Consider the following 26,814-nt stretch of genomic DNA (forward strand, 5'->3'; position numbering starts at 1 on the left):
GCACAGGAGTTGTGAATTCCTTTCAAACCTAAAAAACCTTCTATCTGATTTACAGCTTCACCCTGCTTAAGTCTAAAAACCACTGGGCACAATAATCCTGACTCAGCATTTTAAGTCACTAGTGACCAATACAAACTGAAATACAGCTGAAATAGTCTTAGTGGCTGTTTAAAAATTTGGATCAGGCCTTCAGCTGAATGAGCAGCACTGAACTGAATTTTTAGCTGGAATGTGAGAAATAGCAAAAGAAAAAACACCTTTATTTTTGGATGTTTGAATCGCTTCCAAATATTTTGCTTCCTGTCCATGCATTGTGGCCATTTGCTTTTAACTATAAGTGAGGATAAAGTTTTGCAAGGGAGACTGCTTCTAAAAGGTGAAAATTGAGGCTGTGGGTAGAATACCTTTAATGGTTAAGGACAGGCTATCTCTGCTCCTGTTCAGCGGTAAAGAACAGTATGAAAGAGTAGGCACTTGGCTTATCCCAGCCACCTCTGTGATTCCAGCCAAACTGTAGAAAGCCTCTTCTAATTTTCCAGTTTCCTGACTGAGAGTAAATAGGTTGAGGGGGGAACGGAAAGCAGAAGAACATCTGACTTCAGTCCCTGCTCACAGCAGGAGGTAGGTAGGTGTTTCCATGGATGAGAAGAAATTATTTCTGCTCTGTCCCTCTTGGGCACACATGGAGTTAGAGAAACTGAGGCATTCTAATATTTCTCTATTCACAGGGCAGTTTGCATTAAAACAGTAGTCCCAGCCCCTTGTGTGAAGTTACGTCAGCCTTTCGAAATACAGGAATAGTGTATGATTACGATGACACATCCAATACGTTAATAATAGATCCCAAATAGTTGGAGGGCAAAGGAATAAGTGAATAAATTACCAGTTCTTACTGATTAATGGAATGGAACTGTTATTTTTGTAGATTTTTTTTGTTTGTGTATTTGGAAATAATAAATCACTGTATACCATGGTCTTTTCGTAGCCTGTTTAGGTGTAGAAAATGTTAATTTCACTGCATAGAAGAAAAATTCATAGCAGCAATTAACTCCAGGGGTTACAAAAGCATATGTTAGTTTCTGAATCTTTAAGACACTTGCTCTTGTCAAAATACATTTTGAGAGGGAAAGCCCTAAACATAAATTAGAGATATACTTTGTAGAAAAGGATCTGCATAGATAAGTGAACATGATGAATGTATATGAAAGAAACTACTGACTATTTGGAAAGGTAATAGTAGAAAAAAAAAAAATGTTGCTAGATTAGGACAACATGCAGTACTGTTCTAGCCAAAGTGCAAAAGAAGAATTTTTTTGTCACTTCCAATGCAATGTATAATAAAAATATTCATATAAATATATGCTCTTTTCATGTACCAGAAAGTGAAAGATATTTATATTCCAAGTCCTAATGTTAAAAAGTTTTAGGATTGATCTCTGCTGGCAGATATAATTCTTATTTTTTAAGACTCTTGTCATTTATTATACCTGTCAAGCTAATGCTCCTGTTTGTTGTTTATTCCCTCTCTTTCTTTGTACTAATCATTGAAACAAGAGCCTACTTGTGATAATGGGTTTGTATGTGGATCGCTGGTGTCACCATGAAAGGGTGACATTGAAGTTAAAAGAAACTACTAAAGAAGGACTCAGGGGAAGTGAAGTTAATTAGTCAAGTTAAAAAGGGATAATTCATTGCAGCCTTTGTCTTAGAAATACATTTCAAAGTTTCATTTCCATTTCAAAGTTGCAGACTGTAACTTGCAGAATTATCATGATGTATGTAGCTGAAAAATAACAATCTGGTTCTTTCTGATTGGTAGCTGAACAATACTCTTAGTGGCATGTGAGTCCCATGTCATCATTATTTTAAAAAATTTAGAAGAGCTCATTTCAGGATGATCCCTCCCAGTTACTTTGAACATGCTTTCCTTCTTAGCTTTTTTTTCTTTTTCTTACAAAGCTTAAAAAATAATATGCACAGACATATAAAAATCTCTGCCTTTGAAAATCTTGGCAGTTGAAGTTCTGCACAGGATTGTCCAGCAGTAGGTTAGTTGTCTCTATATGTTACAGAATATAGAAGGTACGTGAGCAATCAAACTGTCTTCCAGTTATCTTTACCAAAGAGTGAGATGGTGAGGGCTGTGGCAATCAGAATAATTGAGGTTTTGTTTTAATTCCCTCTAATCGGAACTGAAAACTTTCTGAAGAGTTTCACTTTGGGTAGGTAACTTTTGGGTAGATCACCTCTTTCAAGCGAAGTTGCTTTAGAATACAAGGAAACTAATGAAATATTATTTCTCTACTTCAAAACAAAAGAAAATACTTTAAAACTTTTCCAGTAATTATAGCTCTGAAACAACATAATTTAAAATGAGCAGTAGTTTATAATCTGTGAAGTGAATGCCCCAGTGACCATACATTTAATTGCAATGTGTCAAAAAATCTTGTTTCCAAAACATAAACAATGCTAATTTTATGCCATTGTCTTAAGCTAAAAATTATATGTTGAAGGAAAGTATCTAGATGGCAGGGAATGATCAAGTTAATATTCCATGCTCCGCGTTAACTTTACCTATTGCCTGTGTATATCAGGACGTGTATGTTTTTTCAAATTATGTTTGTAGTACCGTGCAATTATTTCTAATATAGACACTCATCTTTTCCTGTGGTTAACTACAGTTTATGGCAACAGGGTATCTTCATATTGTTTATAGTATAAAAAGCCATTCCTATTCAACAAGCCAAAAGTTAGTTATAACAGTGTAAAGTAAGAGAGAGAAATGTCTGACATATGATACCTGAATCTGCAGTTGAGCTAGCTTCACAATTTAAAAGATATTTGGCAATACATATATTTTGAAAGCTGAAGAGAACAGGTATACCAATGATGGCTGACTAAATTGGAATATATCGTCTAGCCAGAAGATAGCTTACCACATTTGCCTATCCATAAAGGCCTACTGGAGAATTAGGAGGAAGCACCTAAAGCAGAAAAGAATGAAAATAATAGCTGAAATACTACAGAGGATGCTTAATCATGTAACTTAAGTATTATTATTACTGATAGAGAACAAAAGTAAAAATAAGATTTCTCCCCTTGCAAGCGTACTGAATAAAATAATTTCTCAAGAAAGGAAGCACTGAAAAATACAGTAAATAGAGTAACTTAATATAGAATATAATTTAATACCTGTAACCTACATAAACTAATTTACTAGTGTTTTGCATTAAATGACAATTTTAATACATAATGTAATTAAAATATTGTAGTATGAGGAGTAGACATGACCCTTGTGTTTAAAGACCTGATTACACAAATAGATAAGCAGCCACGAATCTCACTGGACTCAACATGTAGCCTTAAAACACAATGGATTTGAGTGTGTCTGATGCTTGCAATTCTAATTCTAAGTAATGTGGTCTGGAAAAAATCCTCCAAGGGAAGCAAATCCTATAGAAGGAAGATGTAGTACAATTTCCGTAGCAGTCAGGTATTCAGAAACTTGAAGAGGGTCTAGATGGAAATACAGATTCTGATTTGGCAGGTATAACTATTTCCTTAGTGAGGCTGCAGCAGTTAACAATGCAGGCCTTTGATATACAGAATTTTCTTGAAAACATGAATAATCTTTCAGTTTGTTCAGAGCTTTTTAATATCTTTCTTGGTGCTCTGTGACATATTGAAATAAACACAGAGCTATTTTTTATTCAAGTAGTATAGCAGGCCAGTATACTCAACAAACAATTACCTCCATTTCTTACTACTTTTTTTTAACAATACTGAGTGAGAGAAATCATTGGGAATAATTTTGTTTGTGAAACACTTAAACTGATAGCATCTGCCAACAACCTAGCCACAGAATACAACAGTAACAAATTTCCCTGTAGCATGTGGGGGTTGCTGTCCCCTCCCCTTTGCACTTTAGAGGAGCACTTACTCAATTTTCTTTACATAGATAGGTATATTACAAAGAGACCATGTTAGCTTAGGCTTTCTTCATTTTAAGTTTTTAGCATTTACACTGATGGGAGACAGGGTGGTTCTTGACCTTTTGAAGTCATTTTGCTTTGGCCATTACTCACTTGCAAGCTCATTTGAAAAGCACCTCAGTATCATCCTTAAGGCAAGAACTTCACTTATATAATTATTTCACTATACAAAGGGAAAAAAATCTCTACTTGGTAGTAGAGTCTGATAGTTTAGATGTTTTTTTTTTCTCCTCATTCCAGTGGAATCGTAATTATGTCAGCCAGCCTTTTATGTCAGCAGACAGTCTTTTTCTCAAAAGACTATTTATTCTATTATGTAAGTCTGTGAAGTAATCTTTGCTCCATTATGACCAACAAAACCCCGTGGCATTGTAACTTCATTTTTGTTTAACTCCCTTGTGAGAAAAATTCCCTCTACCGAAGTTCTGCAGAAAGCAGCTCTTAGCTTTTCTCACTGCCTGTGTAGAATTCCAGAGTAACCAGTGACGGAACAAATTTGTGTGGTGTATTTTGTCCTCCCTTCTTCTTTTTGTGTCTGGGTGTTTGTGTATGTGGTGTGTGTTTCTTGATTTTGTTGTTGTTTTTAAAATAGTGGAAGGCAGTATGTAACATGGTGTACCGTTGAGTGGGTAGCTAGTTGTGTCTTTTAAATTATGTCAATTCTCCATCTGAAATGCCTTTAAAATAAAGTGTTTGAACTGAAGCCTACTGTAGGCAAAAGCAAGATTCTCATTTACTTGCATGTGCAAGTCAAAGGGCTCAGACCTGCCAAAGGGTAAGCAGTACTCTCTCTGCCTGAATAAACAGTGCCATTCCTCCAGTTAATAGGACAGCGAACAGGAAAATTGAGATATAAGCTGTTGGTAAATGTTGTTTTCTAATAAAATGATAATTAAAAAAAAAATCTTTTAATACTAAAACTACTAATGTTCTTTCCACAGTTACCCAGGGTAATCACCATATTAACCTAAAATATCAATGGTAACTTCCTCTCCATCATTTACAAAAAGAATGAGCCACAGAGTGACTTTCTAAGAAAATTTATCAAACTGGAGAGAAATGTTTACCTTTTTTTTTTTTTTTGTGATAGGTCATTCAGCCCCATCAGCTGAGGGTGAAACTTCTAATTACCTAGGCCATCATCATAGTATGAGTAGATGTGAGTAGAGCTGTTTAAGACACTGTCATATATCAAACACAAGACCCTATTTTCCTATACAGTTGAAGATAAATTCAGATATTCCACTGTGTCAAGAAGCATAAGATGAAGCAGATCTTGGTTTCTTTTCTTTAAATGACAGAAAAATAAAGGAAGATTGAGATTAAAATATATTGGACTGCAAACTAAAAATGGAATCCCCATTGCACAAGGGTATGGTTACAAGTAGAGGCCACCTTTCTTCTGTGTGGAGATCACCTTACTTTCACATTGGCCTGTATCCGTTCTCATATGTAAAGCAGGACGTAAAGATTGCTTTTAATTTCAATGGGAGTAAAGAGAAATGTGTATTTCTCTGAAATAGAAACGCTGTGTCTCCATGGTCTGTTGTTCCAGTTCAGTAGAATATTTCATCTATGAATACTGATAAAATGAGGAATGTGTTTCTTAAGAAAAGGCAGGTCTCTAAGACTGCCTTCTACTGACACTTGCTTAAAGCCTAAGTAACACTTAAAATATATAGAAATAATAAGCCATTGGCCTAGTTTCAAGAGGCAGGTTGGAGCAGATGACCTCCAGAGGTCCTGTCCAACCTAAACTGTTCTTAGTTACTGCAAGAGACAAAACAAGCAACAGTGTAAGTACAATCTTTATACTGAAGTGCAACAGTATATTATCAAAAAACACCTTCCCCCCCCTCTCTATTTTAGGTTGAACTCTAACAAATCTTAACTGGATTTTCAGCTTACAGTTCTTCAGCTAAATTATTCAGATCATGACCTATTTAGGCTTCTAGCAAATTCTAGAAATCACCAGACTCTTCATAAATCATCTCTACAGAATAGCTGAAAACTACCTGTTCCAGAAGCATAAAGCATTTTCCTGCAGCTGTTGTAATTGCACAAGTCTGGGTGCTTTATCTGAGGACAGAAACACATTCTCTCTTGTGACTGCAGAACTGGGATATTAGCTGTATTTCTGGTTCTTCTGTTGGAAGAGTCATTGAACAACTGATTCTCATCCTTCCTCTCCCCTTTACTCAAGATTTCAGACTCCTAAATACCTAGTTTGGGCTTTTTTTGACAGCTGTTGAGTGCTGCCCTGTGCAAGACACAGGCTACTGTTCAGACCATCCCATGGCTTCCATGGAGCATGTTCGGTGGTGGGAATGGCTGATCCAGAGGTTTGAGGCTAGAAGAATACAGATTTGTTAATTTAAACCAGGTATCCCTGTGAAGCTTATGAAACATTTGTTCAGGGTGTAGAGCAAATTTTTGATCATTTATGCCACCTGTTTGAACATGGTGATTACACTCAGCTCCATCTTGAAACTGTCAGCTTGCTTATATTCTCCCGCTATTAATTTAATCATTATGAATGTGTTGAAATTTTTAGACTGGGTCAGTACTCTCCTACAAAGTAAGAGAACTATGCTTTGATAGGAATTTCTGCTTGGCTATTGTTACTATAAAGGCCGCTGGGGGCAGGGTGTGAAGAACACTACAGACTATCCCCCATCCCAAAATCACAGACAAAAATTTAATTGATCAAAATAGCAGTGACAGTCTCTGTTTTGTTGGGAGTCTTGCAAGGCTTACAGCACTGAGAGATCTCTCAGATGCAGAGCAAAAGAGCTATGTGACAAACAAGTCTGATCTGTGCACAGGAAGGTCACGTTGAGTGACATTCCCTTGTCTGAGGATCTGCTACATGTTAATATATGTATCATCTTTGTATTTGAGGGGCAAAAAAGGGTTGGGGGATTTTCAAGCCCAAGAACAGTCTTAGATATTCCAAGCACTGTTTCTTCCTTTTACATGATTAACATTATTATGGTGTTAAGGATGCCAGGAAGGTATTTGCTGGCTCTGCTTGTCTCATGGCTGTGCAGTTAACTTGGGGACAAGGATAAGGTGCCCCAGCTGAAGGCTGCTGTGCATGTCTGGGGAGTGTTTACAGAGGCGCAAGAGCCTAGGTGTTAAAAAAAGAAATTGATTGTTTGACTGTGATTATCTGTGAAAAGCCTAGCACCTATGTAGAAAAAAATGAATGTGAAAGCTGGATGTGCAGATGTGCTATGAACAGAACTGTAATGTAAACCAGCACCAGTGGTTCATGCTTGTGGTCTAAAATCCAGAAGAAGGGCAGGACTATATCTGTGATGTGGAATGTATGCAGGAAACCAGGATGTGTATCCCAAACTACATTTTTGCCATGGAGTTGTTACTGGATGCCCCTTGGGAAGAAGAGACAGGAGGGAAAACTGAATGAGAATGGGAGTTTAAAGGGGACACAACAGGTATTGTGGACTTTATTCAGTTGTTTATGGCCACAAAGTTTTGGGGCTACACTTTCCTGGCATATAATGCAAAAGCTATGATGGCTGCTTTTATAGAATCACAGAATACTTTGGGTTGGAAAGGACCTTTAAAGGTCACCTAGTCCAACCCCCCTGCAATGAGCAGGGACATCTTTGACTAGATCAGGTTGCTCAGAGCCCCCATGCTTTGTTGTTAGTCAGCTTCTGAAGGAAAAATTGGGTGTGCAAATAATCACAGAAGGTGGTGAATTCATGTGCATGGAAGTACCCAACCTGAGTATGTGTTTCGCAGACTCCTCAAAATTTTTACCTATGAAACTAAGCAGCTTCCTTCACGCTTTGGGCATTGAGGGCTGCAAAGGTTATTTCCCCCAATTCTTTCAGCACTGATGACTTGCAAAAAAACCCCTGAGTTACTATTGCCAACAAGATGTTAAAATTTTGAGGGAGGCCTCCAAATCATGCAGGTACGGGAGTATGGTGATAACCCAGCGCATATCCTGTGAGAAAGAGGGCGGTGGAATGGTGAAGGCTTATTGCTGTATAAATCCCTTTCAGGATACTACTCTGGCCTCTACTTGCATGTTCATGTACTTGTTTATGTTCCTTAAGCCTAACATGGTTGCACTCCTTTCCCTCCTCTAGATGGTTATCATCTGTTCAATGGTCTATATACATGGCCGAAAAGTAAAATATTGAAATCTGTCATGAGTTACAAAGTGATGAATATCAAGTAGAATGCTACTCCTTGCATGGCTATGCAGTCATTGATTGGATGCTAAAGCTTTTGAATTTAATGGATGTTTTTCCCATGGTGGTATTAAATGCTACCATGAAAATGACTGGAATCCTCTGGCAGGTGCCACCTTTGGATATTTGTTTTGCACAACACTACAAAAGGTGGGCCACCCCAGAGATGCACTTTTCAGCAGCAGGACAAATGCCATTGCTCTAATTGCAGGGATCCGATTTTGTATAAATACTTCTATTTTTATGGAGGCATAGGTTTTTGTCTCTGGCTTTGACACTTCAGCTGAATGCCTCAAATGCAAATAATCAAATAAGAAACACTGGAGGCAGTATCTGCTTAAAAATTTTGTAGGCCCCAATATTTTTCTGAGATATATACACAAGGAATAAAAGCCCCTGTGTTGATTTGGGAACACTGAGGTGTCCTTTTTCCAAGGTCTACCCTAACTGTCAGATGATGTCTCTCTTGATGTAGCTCTGTTTATGGGATTTTCTGCACAGCTGGGGAAAAATAGAGTAATGCCAAGAAGGGATTCGCTGCACAGGATTATTAGCAGATCTTGTAAGGCTGACACAAAATCAATCATGATAGCCACCAAGAAATTGAAGCCATGTGCTTTCTTGAGGTTTTGAAATTCAATACTGATGAATGCTGCATGCCTCATGGTAAGAGACTCTTTCAGCTTTGGAGTAAATGGGCTGATAGTCTGTTGCTTGACCACCTTTTTTGTTTGGTTGGTTTTAGTTTTGTTTGTTTGTTGTTGTTTTTTTTTTATACTTTGAGGCAGAGAATTCACCTGCAAGGCTCTTCACAGGATTTTTTTTTTTAATGTCGTGCTGATTTAGGAGCACAAATCCCAGTGAAAATCCCTGTCTCTGTTACCAATACAGAATGATGTATATGAAAATGCCAGTAGCTTGAATAAAGAGTAGAACCCAGATTTTTTTCACATGGTTTCCCACTAAGCTGATATTAAGCAGAATCTGTTACTGAAATGCACAGAGCAAAATAATCTTCAAATATCTCTTCACAAACCATGAAAATAAATAAAAGCCTTTGGACTTGGTGACCTGTCATTTTATTGTTGAAAGATACAACTGCTGGATGAACTTGCATAGTCTTCAGCTTACTGTAGATAAAATCCTACAGGCGTTTTAACGTTAGATTTATACAGTGAGGTCTTGCCAGAAGATGAGAAAGATATCAGAAGTATGTCTTTTTAAATTGTCACTCCAGGTAAAATACAGACTATTTGTATATTTTTTGGTAGGATTCTGTGTTCATTATATTTCACTTGTTTTGTTTATTCTCCCTGTTTAATGTATACTCATTTGTAACATAAAATTTGTCTTGCAGCCCTGCAAGCATAGCTTAGATTTAGCAGTCAGGCTGACTTCTTTCCTTTTCATGTATTGTCTGTAGTCAGAGAAAGCCCGCAGGCCTGTCGCTTCCCCTAACTTTTCCTGTGCAACCCAAATCTTTTTGGATTATTCCCCTGGGCTGCTGATCCAAACCCATTTAAGACTAATAGGTATGTACACGTGTAACTGAGTGAATGAGCTGAAGTCAGATAGGGTTTCACAGGTGTATGTCTGGGTCTGCAGTCCCTCTTTTACTTTGGTTAGTGTGGTCTATGAGAAGAAGCTGATAGAAAGGAGCATCTGATCCCAGGGAGTTCATAGTGCTAGTGTTTTTATAGATAATAAATATTTTCTAGAGAAGTCAGTGGAAAAACACTGCCTGTGGAATTCCCAGTATTGTTTCCACAAAGGCGTTTTCTTCAGAACCATACATAAGATCAGACACTGGTGCTATTCCTGGAAGATCTGTGACAAGTAGATTGGCGAGATCTGAAATTTTCTAATTTCCATGTAAATTGATGTTCCTGCCATAGGAAGTGAAACAAGAATAATTAAACACCACCCCACCCCCATTTTCTAGAATTTCTATGTCCCAGTGATTAGAGCAAAGCCTGACTGGATACTCTGGTGATTGAAACATTAGTGAAATAATTTCATACAGCATCAGTGGACCTAACTGTTCGTGGGTCCCATGAACATGGATCATACTGTCATCTATTTAGATAGAGCTAAGTACTAGGCTGAAATACTACTTTGTAACACAAAGTAAGTATACCAGAGAACTGAGATTCAAGGTACTAAGATGCACCTGTTTATAAATGCAAGTCTTACTGTTTTAATGTGAATTGCAGAACTGATTGTATCTGTATTGCCTTAAGCTAATTATGTAGTTAATCATTGTGGTAGAGGCTATCTGTCAGTGGGCGGTTCCTCTATGCCCTGGTCTAAAGTGGATAAACTGAAGCAAGTTCTTTGGAGTACTTATTTTTCCCATTTTTATGAATCTGGTCAGATTAGTTTCAGTGTTTGCTTCTTTCTTTCTTTCTTTTTCCCTGGAAAGTTTTATAGTTTCATAGGAACAGTGGTTTTGGTTGGGGATTTCTTGTTTGTTTGCTTCTAATGTGAAATAAATAAACACAGAGTGCTGAAAATATCTTGGTCACATTCTAACTTAGTTTGAATCTAGTTGATAAAGATGTAAGTGATATTTCCAAAACCATCAACCATGGGTAATGATCCCTTGAAAAGTGATATATATCTTGAACTGCTGGTAATGGTCACTGTTCACACTTAAAGTGCAACTGTGTGTGTGTATATATGCACACACAGTGTGGGGAAGGAGAAAAAATATTCATATTTTGGAGAGAAAAATAATTTGAAGACTGACTTTTTAAGAAAGGAAAATGTGTGGAATTTGCATATATTTATTACTTGTAAAATGTGCTTTCTTTGACATCATTGTCATGTGATGGGTGGAAGTAAAAAGTAGGGAAAAGTGTAGCTGATTAGAAGAGTTCTCAGCTTTCAGGTATATGTGAGAAGAGAGCATATAGTTCAGACTCCTACCCTGGTGTCATGGCAATCTGATATGTGACATGCTGCACAATTAGAAGTACTCAATCTTGCTCTGATACTAGATGACAAAAAATTGACTGTAGACAGAGACACAAATTGGAGAAATCGGTGGAGTTCATGAGAAACAAGCAACTGTCAGTACCTGGCCAAAGAAGTGAGAGCTGTAAAATTTGCTTGCAGTAAATTTTGACTAAGCAAAGCTCTCTATATAGAAAATTATTAAAAATTCAATATTTTTTTACATAATGGAGTGCAAATTACAAAGAGTAGCCAAATTTATTGCATAAAAGTTGGAAAAACTGCTAAACCCATGTTTTATTTAAAACTTTATTTTTGAACTGAGTAGTTGTACAGGGAGGTAAGGAAAGGCATAGGAAATCTCTCGACCTTAGATTTTTGGAGGTTCAGAGACAATCTTCTGAAAATATTAGTTGCCTCATTTCTTGTATTTTCTACTTCTTACACTATTTAAAGAAAGTGGACATATGCTTTTGGCCACAGTTAAGAGAGGTTAGTGGTTAGAAACCAGTCCTAACCAGTTTTACTTTACATTCTAATTTATAATGTGTGTCAAAAATGTGCTGATTTACCACGCTTTATACTGTTGTTTCCCATGTTGATTAACTGTATAGCATCAATGAAAGTGATATCTAGATCCATGACGTGCGCTCACTGCTGCAATAACAATGATAGTGCATAATATATGCATGAGCTCATTGGGTTGATCCTATGTTATTGGAGTTCGGAATCAGTAATTTTAACAGATCTTTCCCAGAAATCTCGTTAATCTTAGAATGGCCAACACAAACCATATTTTTGTAATGCATCTTCAAATAGGCTCTTCAAAGCCTTTTATGTAATATAAGAAATCGTATGTAGAAATTAGTTTCACACATTTAGTCTACAGTTTGCCCTAGGTAATAGAAGTCACATCTTCACGTATGCCAAAACCAGTATTCGCATGTAATTTTCAAAGCATTTAGAAATGTTTAAGTGTGTATGTGTAGTCAGAGACAGACACAAAAAAACAAGACCAAAAAAAGAAGTCATCTTTTTTTTTTTTTTCCTAAAAGAATAGTGGGGAACAATTAAAAAATTGATATAACCACATAGAAGAAGGGCCAATATGGGATATCTGAGGATTAGAGAAAGGAAACTATAACTGAGAGGATGAGGAAGCAGTAAGAGAAGCTGGTGAAGCTATCTGAGCTCTTGTGAATGCTGTTTGGCTTTCTGAACCATCAGTGGGACGTTTAGGAGAGACTCTGCAAAGACATTTCGGACAAAAATTAAGATGAGCTTGGGCCCTATGTACATAAACGAAAACTGCTTGGGATATCATAGAAGTACTGTCTCTTTAAAGCAAAACCCTGCTCTGCTTCCCTAGCAAGAGTTTCACAACCATCAGTTCTCCTGGAGAACATCATGAACCTACAATAAGTGACTCTGTATGTCAACACTTTAGATTATTCAGATCTGTCTAAAAAAATCAGGTATTTTCCAAACTCTGCAGGAATGAGGCAGTTAAGCGGGAAATTCATTTGCTGGCAAATCTATTGAAAATGTTGACTAACTGTGGCAACTTGAGAAGTTTTAATTAGGCATGGAATTAGTATTTGGAGAAAGCACAAAGTTTAGACATACCTTTCTGAGATGAAGTGAATGCCAGGTGAGAAGGAGTAAGTTTTCAAAGTATGCGTTTAAAAAATGGAAAGTAAAAATACATGATCCGATTACTAAAGAAATTTTATGCACTCAAGGAACACCACAAATTGACAGCTTTGAGTGAAATGAATACATCAGCTGAAAGAAAGTGGAATGTCTGAAAGCGAACAAATTATGTGGAAACAGTCTGATGTATCTAGATAAGTTATTAAAATGTCAGCGGAGTATTACATTAGCAAAATATGGATCCTCATAATTGTCAGGGTCCCACACCTACTTATAAGTATTCTTGGTGATCAAAGTAGCATTGCTAGACATAAAAGAAAAATCTAAAGAATATATAAAAATAAATTTGTTGGATCTCATTGAGCAGATTTTATTTATGATAAGGGATGATCAATACATACCCGTCATCATTAAATTTGCAAGGAAAAAATAAACTGATACATAACTATTTTTTTCATAAAATTAGCTTGTTCTTTTTCCCAACTGTCTCTCTTAAAAGTGATCTCAAAGATTTGTGGACCTATGATTCATCTATATTCTTGATGTTCATTTGCTGTTGACCAAAGTATATTTGTGTTTCAGCCAAAATTATAAATACTGAAGTAAGTATAAGATGAACTCAGCAGATTTTAATCTAATGAGAGCAAAAGCCTTCAGGAAAATTCCTGGGCTGAAAAAAAAAAAAAATACCAGGAGCAGAAGTCATACTTTTTCTAAATGCTGTTTGATTGATGTTGTACATTTATTATCTCCATGATCATTAACTTCCATGATATGGAAGAACAACTGAGATAAGACATTTCTCTTAGAGAAATGAACTACTTCAGGGGTATCCCCTTGCCTTGCAGTATATACTATACACCTTTCCAGAATACAGAGATGGAATTCTGGATTTTTAACTACTGCTGATTAATGAAAATAGTTGGTTGATGCTCTGAAGAGGAGTAGTTTAAGTCCACAGCTCAAATAAGAACCCTAACGTTTCTAGGAATTCATGAATGTTTAAAGTAAAACTTTGAATCTTGCCTTGCATGGCAGGTCACATTAAGACACGTTTCATACAGAGAAAACAAACCAGACTTCGATGATTATGTTTGGTTGCTGAAATATGTGTGCATATATATGTGTGTGTATATATATATTTTATATATTATATATATAAATATTTGCGTGTGTGTGTATATATATATATATCTAAAGTTAAAATTTAAAAATTGTTTATTGACTTGTGAAATATTAATGCTCCTAGCTTTATCTGAGATTTTTCTTTACTTTGTTCCTTTACTGTTTTGGGGGATATGTAAGACATGCAATAAAACTAATATTTACATGCCTTATTGAAAGTAAATGGAAATCATTGAAATGTTGAGAGGGAGGACTTTACTGCTGGTGTAACAGGCTGTGACTTTGTTCTTCTATTTTTTTGTAGCTGCTTCAGTTCAAAATAATATAAGCACATGTTTGGATTTTAGAAGTTTCGTTTGGGAGATTTTGATGGAGTCTCAAAAATATTGCATCTTTCAAGCAGCTTACAGGTTTTCCCCTATAAAGGCAACGGGCTTTGCTCGGTTCCCTAGCCAGAGAGTATAATATTTTGTCATGTAAAAATCCAAAGCATCAAGCATATAAAGAAAAGAAATATTAAAGGAACTTTTTAGCAAGAACTGAAAGCTACCTCAATGTAAACAGAACTACCCCAGGTAAATTCAAAGCCAGTAATAATTGTGTTTATATTATAGACGGTATATGAAAACAATGCAGGTAAAGTTGTCTTGACTTCAGAAGTTTTCTAAGGTTCAGTGTTAGTACTCTAAACTGGAAGAGTTTTATACTTTAGGAATAGGTTTTCTTTTTAAAGAAACCTCAGATCTACTCTCGAAAGTGCAGTATCAGTATATATGTAAATTTAAATTCAAAGTGCACATAAATACTAATTTGGAGGTAAATATATGCGGATATTTGCTTATCGACTGCAGGCAGTTTTTTGCCTTCGTTTTAACTCTGCTCCACAATCGAATTATGAAACACATGACATACTTGGAAAGCAAATTATCTGAACGTATGTGAACATTTGAAGTTTCCTAATCACACAGACAAAACCTAATGAAGTAACTTACCTTGTCTTTTACATCACTGTGTTGTCTGTTATGTAACATTATGATAAAAAGATGGCGTACCATGCTGAGCAGGCGCTGTTAAAATTAGCATGGAAACTTATTTGACACAGATAGTTTTCACATACAGTATATGTCAGTAGCTGTGAGATGATGTGGACTAGAACTGCCCATTAGAAATCATCAAGCAGTGTGTTTCCCTGAAAACTGGAGAGCTAAAAGTCTCTTGTGTGATAGTCTAAGTGGTATCATAAATGTCACTAACCAGATGAAATGTTTTGGAGGGTTTTTTTTGCCCCCCCTTCTTATTTGAGGCTAAGATGCATGTTTTGGAAATGTGTGTGGGGAGGTTCAGTTGCATGAGGATGCGTATACAAAAAACTATTTTGGTTAAAAATCGAACAACCAAAAGTTGCCTGACAGCTATTGTGTGTCATTAGCACTTAACCTTTATTATTGTATTGGGTTTGCGTGGCAAGGTTTTGGTAGCAGGGGGGCTACAGTGGTGGTTTCTGTAAGAAGCTGCTAGAAGCTTCCCCCATGTCCAATAGAGCCAATGCCAGCCGGCTCCAGGACGGACCTGCAGCTGGCCAAAGCTGAGCCCATCAGCAACAGTGGTTGCGCCTATGGGATAACATATTTAAGAAAGGGGGGGGGGGGGGCGAAACCTGTGCAACTGCAGCCAGAAAAGAGGAGTGAGAATATGTGAGAGGAACAACTCTGCAGACACCAAGGTCAGTGAAGAAGGAGGGGGAGGAGGTGCTCCAGGTGCCAGAGCAGAGATTCCCCTGCAGCCCCTGATGAAGACCATGGTGAGGCAGGCTGTCCCCCTGCAGCCCATGGAATTCCATGGTGGAGCGGATATCCACCTGCAGCCCATGGAAGACCCCACACCAGAGCAGGTGGATGCGCCTGAAGGAGGCCGCGATTCCATGGTAAGCCCGTGCTGGAGCAGGGTCCTGGCAGGACCTGTGGCCCTGGGGAGAGAGGAGCCCAGGCAGGAGCAGGTTTGCTGGCAGGACTTGTGACCCCATGGGGGACCCATGCTGGAGCAGACTGTTCCTGAAGGACTGCACCCTGTGGAAAGGACCCACACTGGAGCAGTTCATGAAGAACTGCAGCCGGTGGGAAGGACTCACGCTGGAGCAGTTTGTGGAGGACTGTCTGCTGTGGGAGGGACCCCACGCTGGAGCAGGGGAAGAGTGTGAGGAGCCCTCCCCCTGAGGAGGAAGGAGCGGCAGAAACAAATGTGGGATGAACTGACTGGAACCCCCATTCCCTGTCCCGCTGCGCTGCTGGTGGGGAGGAGGTAGAGAAATTGGGAGTAAAGTTAAGCCCGGGTAGAAGGGAGGGTTGGGGGGAAGGTGTTCTAAGATTTAGTTTTTATTTCTCACTCCACTACTATAATTGGTAATAAATTAAGCTGATTTCCCCAACTTGAGTCTGTTTTGCCCATGACAGTAATTGGTGAACGATCTCTCCCTGCCCTTATCTCAACCCATGAGCCTTTCATTATATTTTCTCTCCCCTGTCCAGCTGAGGAGGGGAGTGGTAGAGCAGCTTTGGTGGGCACCTGGCATCCAGCCAGGGTCAACCCACCACAATAGTTTTTAACAGCATAGCATTAGCTCTGCCTATGGCACTATTCTTTAGCTTTTTCTCTCTAAAGATTTTTCAGACTGACTTCTACCAAGGGGTGGAAATTGTACAAAAGGCCAAGAGCAATGGGGAGTGTTACCTGTTGCTGAACACTGACCCTGTTTCTCTGTCTCCCTGGCAATTTCTCTCTCATAAAGCGTTCTTGTCCCTCCTCTAGAGGTACTAAAAGGAGCTGAAACAAAGGGTAGCTACTTTGATATTAGGCTGGAGTTCAGGAATAAGTCTGTGTGTTATATATTGGCTTTCCTTTGAATGGTTATGACCTGCTGGGGATGTGTCAAGTTGGGGATGGGCTCTTCTACTTGTGCTCACTTTTACAGCAAACTCTTATAAAGACCAGGTGAAGATACCTTTGATGCTTTTATCTCATCTTCTTTCATTTCCTTTTTAATTATTTTTTTAAATGAAGATGGGTGCACATCTTTGTCTTTTCCCTCATGTCCCTCAGCACTTTTAAAGCCAAAGTTGAAAACACAAAATAGTTTCAGTGCCACTGGCTCACTCTGCTATGGCAACTTCAGTGTAACACCTTAAAATTGTGGATCCATTTATATTATACCATGGATTTGGTATGTAATACAAGCCATCTATTTCACAGATGTTTTCAAAGTTTTTAAATCTGTGTCCTTCCTGTAATTAATCTTAAATCTTACCAAGTGCATCCTCAACAAAAAAAGGAAGGAAAAAAAAAAAAGAAAAAACTCTCAGAATAACTGCTGCTTCTGTGGATAGGGCCATTCACTGCAAACGTAGAAGGTCCAAATTAAATCATATGCGAGAATAGCCATGTTTAGAGAGTCCATCTCCCTTAGCTAGAGCATTATGTCCTGGTTTCAGCTGGGATAGAGTTAATTTTCTTCTTAGTAGCTGGTAGAGTGCTGTATTTTGGATTTAGGATGAGAATAATGTTGATAACACACTGATGCTTTGGTTCTTGCTGAGCAGAGTTTACACTAGTCAAGGACTTTTCAGCTTCTCGTGCTCTGCCAGGTGCACAAGAAGCTGGGAGGGACAACAGCCAGGACAGCTGACCCAGAGTGGCCAAAGGGCTATTCCATACCATACGACATCATGCTCAGTATATAAGCTGGGGGAAGAAGGAGGGGGGGGGGGATGTTTGGAGTGATGGCGTTTGTCTTCCCAAGTAACCATTACGCGTGATGGAGCCCTGCTTTCCTGAGGATGGCTGAACACCTGCCTGCCAATGGGAAGGAGTGAATGAATTCCTTGCTTTGCTTTGCTTCAATGCATGGCTTTTGCTTTACCCATTAAACTGTCTTTATCTCAACCCATGAGTTTTCTCACTTTTACCCTTCCGATTCTCTCCCCCATCCCAACCAGGGGGGAGTGAGCGAGTGGCTGTGTGGTGCTTAGTTGCTGGCTGGGGTTAAACCATGACAATTATTTATAGAAAGCAGGACAGCTCTGTCAGGAGAAGCTCAGGTGCATTGTTTAAATTGCTGAGCTCCTAGCACTGCATTTTCACCCTTGCTGTGTCAGGCTCTGGTCCTAGGTGTGTACGAGAGCCTCTGTCCTGCCAGTGATTTGGTTATCTAGGGAAGGTAAATGTTTCTGTTCTGGTCAGGTCCCCTCCTATGGAACCATGACCTGAGAGCTGCAAGCACCATTCAGCCAGGCCTTATTTATAACCTAATAATTCAAGGACTCACCTGAAGTACACAGATTCAGGTTCCAACCACTGTGTTGCCTTAGAGCTTAATCTGTGATGATACTGCTGCCTCTGGGTTTTTTTGTTTGGAAGATTTTTTTGGATAGCAATGTATCATGTAAAGGTTTTGTTTCAACTTGCAGGTTTTGCATTATTTTTCTTTTTTTTAAAGGAAAATTAAATTGATGGCAAAACTCAACCATCTATTCAAATGTACACCATTCTTGGATGAGTCCCTTTGTATTGCTTTGTATACCACAGAAAAGTGAGATTGGGATTCAAAATTCACATCCATCAGTTGGTTTAGTGTTGTTTCCCATAGGGTTTATAAAAAGTCCCCTCCTGCTTCAGTCTTTATCTACAGCCTTGTGTTGTTTTATACACGGGTCTGGATAACAAAAGGTCATCCAGAAGAAGGAGGACATGTTGTGTGTGGGGTTTTTTTTGTTTGTGATTTTCCCTTCATCAAAAATGCTGGAAAAATATGATATTGCTACATATGAAACTAGTTTTTCTGCCTCTGGATGCTTTCATGATAAGTCCTTAGAGACTTCTTTTTCTTTTTTTCTGTAAAGGTGGCTTTCTAGCAAATAGGGGAGGTCATTCCCTTATTTCTGCTCCCCTGAGTAGACCCAAAAATTCAGTTCTCACTTAATTCTACTAAAGGTCTGATTTTTATATTGAAATAATTCTCATTTTATACCTTGCTTGATAGAAGACAGAGCTAATTAGTCTAAAGTGCTTAATTCATTACTTGATTTTTTTTTTTTTTTTTTTAAATTCAGTTTTGCCTTCTGGACTTCATCTGTGTAACCCTTTTAATGACTATATTCAAGTTCAAGTCCAAGTTTGATAGCCTTTTGCAAAATTGCTTTCCTTTGCAAACAAGCAGCTGCTTGCTTTCTATTCGTAGTGAGATTGAAATCGGATTTCTACTTTGTATTATGCCTGCTAGTTTCATCCAAAGTTGGGGGTAGAAGAATCTCTCTGACAATGTGTTTATTAAAATTTCTTATGCTCTATCATCTACTATTTTTTTTTTCTATTTAACTTGGACAGCCAAAAAGGAGACATGGCAGTTCCTACAGATTATTGATTTTTATGCTTCATTTTGTTAAGAGCAGTGGTAAAAAAAATGCTACGGAGAACTGATAGAGAAATCATATGCCATTAAACTCCAGTCCTTCAAACTTGTATTTGTGTGTTCAGCTTTCGGTACATGGGAAAAGCCTCTGATTTCACTGAAACTCTCTGAAGCAGAGAGTTGAGCAGCTGTGTTTAGCCTCGACCTAGTTTGAGACTTTAACTGATCCGAAAGGGAGTCAGATAATCAAGTCTTGATGCCAACACAAGTTTCTGGATATGTTCAGAGTTTTAAACCCCTGAGGTGATTTCCTGCTTTCCAGTTTGTGCCAAGATTCACCTGTCAAAAATGTTTTAAATGTGATTTAATGCAATTATTTTTCCCCCCTCACTGGGTACTTCCTGTGTCAGTATGAAAATCACTTTCCAAGAGCGGCAGTTTAAAATCTGGAACTGCAGCTCATCAATTAACTTGGACAAGCCAAAGGCCACAGTCTGATGTGCGTGCTGCTATCAGCTGTCCTTTGCTCCTTAAGCAATTCCGCTATGCTTCCCTGCAATTACTTGAGCAGTAATGTATATTAAAGGACCAAAATGCGATGTACTTGTGTAAACGTGTCACCGTGTCTGTATACATGAAAAAGAGCAAAAGTGGGAAATAATAACACAGTATTTATAGCAGACCTTCAGTGAAGCAGAACTTACTGAACCTGAATAACTTTTTTGATACCCAAGAGAAGTATGCAATCAGGCCACAGATATTCAGGCTAAATGGTTTACAGCTTTTGAAATAAGTAGCTCATGTGTCAGTAGAAATCCATTCAGATTTGTGCATGTAAGGAGGGTCATAAAACATGTAACTGCTTATATACAAGGATAATTTATATGCCTTTGCAGGGTTACACTACTTGGACAATTGTCTAATAAAGTAATTAGAAAGTGTTTTTTTTTTTTTAAAGGTGCATAAACTGCTCAGCTTTTTCTTTCAGACCTCGCTAAGCATTTAAAATATGCTGCTGTTATAGTGTAACATACACAAGCATTCTGTTTATTGAACACTTCCCCCTTTTTCCATAGCCAAATGACCAACAGAAGTACTGAATGTTATTGAGCCATTCACCACACTTTGACGACATTACTGTCAATATCTTCTTTTCTGAAGATTAAAATGAGGCTTTATGGAGTAACCTGGGGGGGGGCGGGGAGGGTGGTTATGTTCTTAATTACTGGGATGTAGAAAGTATTCAGTGCAAGTAATACTTAAAAGACCTAAATTGTTGTTAACACTTGCCTTTTCAGAATAGACCACAAACCTGAAAGGCAAAGGACAACAGAATGGGGCACTTTGTCATCATCCCTGGTGGTGAAATTGTTCTCAGCATTTCACCCAACAGGTAGGTGCTCAGAAGTATCTTATACTTCACTGGTCATCTAAATGTATACTGACCATCCACTTATTTTTTGTGACTTAAGCTGTTGAAAAAGAGACAGACCAGAAAAGTAAACGTTAAAGAGGAAAAGTGAAAAGAGATTAAAGAACATGAAGAACAGTAACTGTTGGAAAGCTTGTAATATAAATAGATAGCGTAGAATTTTTGTGTGTGTGTGTGACGGGTATGATGCAGGAACATTCAATATCTGGAGTCATCTAAAACACGTTTTATAGTCATGGTAATAGGAATTGTTTCAGTTTATCAGCATGACTTCACTAATATGAAGAAAATGTTTAACCTAGTCAAAATAGAAAATGCATCCTTTTCTTTTCAAAATTCACTTGTTAGTAATTCTAAGCAAATGAAGTAGACATCAACAAAAAGTAAGTCATAATAGGAAGATAATTTTACTTTGTGTTTCCTTCTTTCCATCCATTGTAGGGTTTTATTAGAATTGTATGTTTTCAAGAGGCTCTTTGAAATGAAATCTTTCTGACTGGCTTTCGTTAAAACAGTAGCGTTTCAGAGTTGTGTGGCCTTTCCAGTCCTATTGGGATGGTTATATAGGGTAAATATTATGTGAACAGTACTTGCAGAAGCCAGGTCCAACTAAGAAAAATAGGTTGTTTATTTTAATTTTAGGTACTGTACAGAAAAAATTGAATTATCTTAAAAATCACCACAAATAATTTATCATGTTAGTTAGGTACTTTCTTCCTTGCCATGTCATCAGATCTAATGGTTCTTTCTTAATTTATGACAGAAATACTGTGGAATAAGGTAAATGTCAACTATAATGATGCTGTTTGTTATGATGAAAACACAGAGAGAAGGAAATTATGTTTAATGCATCAAAGCAAGAAATTTCAAATAGGTTATTTCAGCTACCTTGATTTAATATTTCTTTTGGGGAGAAAGGAATGAAGGAAAGGTGAGGAATTATTACTGAAAATAACAGTGTGAAAACGTGCATCATAAAGAACGGTTAAAGACTCTAATATATGGAAACATATTTCTCTCATAGACGAAGGACAAATGAACTCTTTCAGAGACTACTAGACATACTAATATCCAACTGTGTAATGACCAATTAGCGCCTATTGGCATGGAGAATTATTTGACTCGTCACATAAAGACTAGTGATTTATGCAGTTCTCAAATTCAGCAGTCATCTTCCTCTACCTGGGTTTTCATTTGGTTCAGTTAATTTCTTGTTTGTTGGAAAAACCTTGCACCAATAATCGTATTGGACAGCAAATCTTAGGCAAGACATGAGATTTATTTTGTACTGAGAACTATTTTTTAAAAGCCAGCACGTAGAAAGTAGCACACACCATAGTTCAAATCTTGTGTTACGACAACTTATAAAATGTTTCTGGGATCCTGATACTAAAAACATGTGCAAGTTCACAGGTAAAAGTAATTTTTCTCATGTTGCTGCTTCTGCTTGAAAGAGACCAGATGGTGTTCAAATGCACCCAGGAAAGAGAGTGGATAGTTTTGGTGAGGAGTTTCCTGTACTGCAACTTGGGAGTCTGCTCAGATTTTATGACATATGACCTTGGAAATACGCTTGACTTTCTTGTTTCCCTTCCTGACTCTTGTTTTTCTTGTGTAATCAGTGTGTACTGTATTTGTGGTGAGGACTATTTTGCTATACATTTTGTCCTGTATCTGCCACAATGAAATCTTAGTCTTGCTAGAAGTCCCAATGTAACACTAATGATTACTACTAAACACAGATGCAGTAGAAAAATATGTACAGCTTTGCAGGTGCCAGCTTAACTACAGTATTAAAAAAACTAGCAATGCCTGCACTATTCATCTTTCACAAATAATTGAGTCATATTTTTGTTAAACCACCAAATTTAACAGGTTTCCTGCTAACTTTTCCAAATAGGTAAAAGAATCTAATGTGCTGGGTTTTCCCCTTCTTGAACCATGGGCTCGCAGAGCAACAATAATTCTGTTTTCCAATACTAAGCCTTTCTGACTATCTCTTCCACTGCCCGCAGTAGTGAAGAGTGAGCTGATTCTGGTGTTGCATGATATGAAGCAAACAGACAGCATGTGGCGTTTCTGGTTCAGTGATGACTTCTGACTGGCCTTTCTTTTACTGTCACAGTTGAAACTCCCTCCTCTTTTCTCAGCAGCAGTGAAGATACAGAATGAGATCAGTTAAAATGTTTTGCTCTTGGTTGGCTCTTTCACTCCATATACTACCTAGAATAGTCCGAGTCCTTCAGCTGTGTGACACTAAAAGCCTACATGAAGAGCTACTCAGATCTGAACTGTGACTTCACCGTGCTCTGCCATTGCTCTGCTGTCTGTCTTTCATCAAAGCTTTTCCACAGATTCCTCTCCACTATAACGCGTCATGTTCTCAGAGCTAGTTTTCCAGTGTTCCTGATGGCTTCTCCTCTCCTGTGCACACCTTCCCCAGTGACTGGTGTATTTAGCTTGGTGGCCTCTCCACAGAATATAAGCAGCCCTTGTTCTGGTTATATTATAGCCTGAACTTGGGGCTAGAATGAGCCAAGAGTCACTAATGTTGTCGGGAGAGGAGCTAGGGGTGAGATGGACAGACATCAGAAAGAAAACTAGTGTGTCTTTTACCAGTTGCTAAGAGTGCTGTCTCTACATTTGTCATTCATGCCCTACCCAAGCTCTTAGACCTGACTGAGCACTTGCTGAAGTGACTCCTCTCCTGCTTCCATTAGAAGGTCCACAGGTAGATACTGTAGCTGTAGGTGTCAGCATATCTCTTGCTTCCTCTACTGGCTTTCTCTACCATTTGTGACTTGCTTTTCACTGGCATAATTGTGAGGTGGCTTTGGCAGAAAGCACCTTGCATCTCTTTCACCCTTCTACAGCTCTTGAAGCGAAAGGAAAGAAGGGGTAAAGGGAAGATAGCAGCACGAGCCATGATTGTGAAATGTGGTGAATAATAGGAGGAGGAATATTAGAAAGATGCAAAGTGCCAGCGAGAGAGAACAGTGAAACTGTGTGTGTGTGTGTGTGTGTATATATATATACACACACACAGTGTTGAGGTATAGTAAAGAATCTTCAGGAGGAACCAGGAAAGTCCTGGAGGAGAAAACTCTGCAAAGTGGTGAATAAGAGGGAGTTTGAGAGAGGTTCTCAGAGATGAAGGTGGGTGAGTAGCTGGGTGCTTACAGAGACAGAGAAAGATTTGGCACTAGAAGAATTTGGCTTGCTATTTAGTACTCACTGGGCAGATGAAGCAAGAGAAGGGAAAATTTATTCTCTGGTTTCCTTTTAACCTAGGTAAGATTGAAAAGGTGTTACATATCTATATATCTCGGAGCATGGTATTCTCTTCTGTGCCAATGAAATGAATGACTTGACATCATTTTTCCTTCTGTTTTGGTTTCTCAGGTTTTTTTCTCTTCAGATCAAGAAGTCTTACTGCTATTAGGCACTGTGTCCTTCCTCCAGTAATGTAACAGCTTCTAAGTGAGGTACATAACAGGATGGCTCAGGCAACACAGGAGATCTATAGCATGAGTTTAAAGGGAGGCAAAATAAATCTACCTCAGTAGCAGTTCCCACTCTGATAACACTGGTTGCTCTAATGGTTGACTTTACTTCATAACCACATTCTGAGTTCTGTGTAGTGAGGCTAAAGGATAAGACACAAACTCTCTACTAAACTAAACAATGTAGTTCTAAAAAAGCAAAAAGCTTTGAAATCCTTGTTACGTACTGCACAATTTTTTTTTTTTTTATTTCTTCTGCCCAACAGAATAACTCTTGATTCTGGTTTGGTATTTGTTCCTTTGTGATAAGATATTCAAGGCCATAACATGCACTGTCTGTTGAAATGCAGTAAATATTTAATGTTCTGTTTATTTGCATAATGGCCAAATGAAATTACTTTCTATCTATTTATCTATCTGCATGTGCACATACACACACATTCTTGCAGATATACACGCATTCACGTTTAAGCTGTGCAGAAACAGAATGAAGGAAATTGGAAAAAAGATATAATACTTTGCATTTGAAAAAGCGAACTAATTTAGTCCTCAAACTATTCCATTAAGTAACGGCAAGATTGTCACCACTTCTGAATAATGGGGATAGAGGCCCAAGAGTGCATGTTTCACTCAAAGTGTGACAGGACAGATGGAGTCAATGTCTGGGCCACTACTTAGAATTCAAATGGTCCTATTAACCTGGACCTCTTTCATAATACCGAGAACAACCTTAAAGTCGGCAGTAGGCTAAAGCTTTCATTTAAAGGTTATTTGGCGGTCACTGAAGCAAGTCTATTTCCTAATGGACAGATGTCCTCTTAACTAAAGCCCTCCCAGATGACTTCTTCTTTGAAGCTATGCCAGGTAAAGCACAGACTGAGTAGACACGTCAACTGAAGTAACCTCTTGGAGCTAGCAGCTTTCCCTGAGAGTCTGGGTGCCAACTCAGTGGCAGAGGAACGTTTGCTTGTGGCACATGGTCTCTTGATAGGTCTGTCAGTCAGTTGCTTTATATCAGCACTTTAAGAATGCGTTTATTTTTTTTTAAATATTGCAATGCTAGGTGAGGGATATTTATCAGTTTGTGTTTTTAAAACAGGGGAAACTCAGTGTTTAGATTGAAATAGCATTGTCAAATAGAACAAGCTGCCCTATGTGAATTAGGGGTTGGAGGCCCATGGCTGGTTGCCTTACTATCATGAAATATTTATCTGGCCAGCCTTAAGTACACCAAGTTTTAAAGTTAGGCAGATCTCACAGCCTACATCATAATAATCATAAGTAACAAGAATTAATATTAACAATAACTTTTTTGCCTCATCAGATACAAATTAAGATATGATCTGGGAGTGGCATCCTTATGGGGATGCCCACTGAAATGGCTCTCTGCAGGGAGCTGCCTATGCTGATCTAGTTGCTGAATCTGCTTTTTATCTTTCGAGAGTTGTAGTACTGAGGGTAATACAGGGTCCTGCGTTTCATCTATAATGTTACTATTTGGTGACAAATCAGAACTTCCAAATATTATCTGAAGAGAGAAAAAAAGCACATGCTTCTGTATAGCCATCAAAGAAATATGGAGATTCACAGAATTACTGTTAATTTTCCCCTATCGGGAGCATTCATGTAAAAAATGACCCACAAAGACTGAAAGAAGCAGCTTCAGTGAAAATGAAAACAAACGATATTAAAAGTCCAGAAATAGCAGCCAATCTTAGAAATAGTAGGTGGGCCTTCCTGGCCTTTCTCCTATGTTCAGATGGCATCAATAACAGTTTGGTTATGACTTATGTATTTGTGATTGATGGTTCTCTCCTGTAACAGATGATCAGTTCTTTTTAATCCCACCCCTTAATGCAATAATATTGAACGATCTTATGAAAGAGAGGGGGAGTAAATTAGAACCAAGTAAAAGAAATGTTATATTTCACAGCCAGTTGGCACTGCTTGAATTCACTGTTACAGAAGGTCACAGAGTTTAATGCTGCTGTTTTGTTTTGGTGTTTTTTTTTCCCTTTTTTTATTTATTTTATTTTTAGGATAACTCTGTATCTGTTAACAAGACTTATAGCTATGCAAGCTAAGATGAAAAGGTTAATTGAATATCAAACTTCAACATAGGAGGCTTAGTAGGGGTCAGGAAGGACCCTACTCCCTTTCCCACTGTGCACAGCACAGAACAGTGGGATGGATGCATACTGGTTTTTTTCCTCTGAAGTAATGACTTACGGTCCTTCATGAAAAAGATGTTGGAGCAAATGGACCAGTGGACTAACCTAAGGTGTAATCCAATTTCATCTCATCTAAACTTTTTGTAAGTTTAAGCAATACACTTGAATATAAAATATTGAATCCTAATGTGCAAAAGGCGTGTTCAATGCTCATGTGTGGGAATGGTAAATACTTGCTATGTAATTTAGGACTGTCATTGTAAGGCGTAGCTATTCTGTTTACCTCTTAACACTGAAGGTTGTAAGTGAGCTTTATCACTATGTTAATTTCTTCAAATAGCTGAAGGATCTCC

General features: G+C 38.1%; 1 protein-coding gene across 1 annotated transcript in view; it reads left to right on the top strand.

Moving 5' to 3' along the window:
* The window catches only part of LOC148051471 (uncharacterized), a 236,381-nt gene that overhangs the window by 53,172 nt on the left and 156,395 nt on the right, over nt 1-26,814 (top strand). Inside the window, exon 3 of the mRNA XM_087736674.1 lies at nt 20,654-20,748. Within this exon, the coding sequence (XP_087592800.1) occupies nt 20,654-20,748 (95 nt within the window). The remainder of the gene's footprint in view (nt 1-20,653; nt 20,749-26,814) is intronic.

This window comes from Nipponia nippon, unplaced genomic scaffold (assembly GCF_047370975.1).
Source record: "Nipponia nippon isolate SJK-2023a ecotype South Korea unplaced genomic scaffold, ASM4737097v1 scaffold_6, whole genome shotgun sequence".
Classification (NCBI taxonomy): domain Eukaryota; kingdom Metazoa; phylum Chordata; class Aves; order Pelecaniformes; family Threskiornithidae; genus Nipponia; species Nipponia nippon.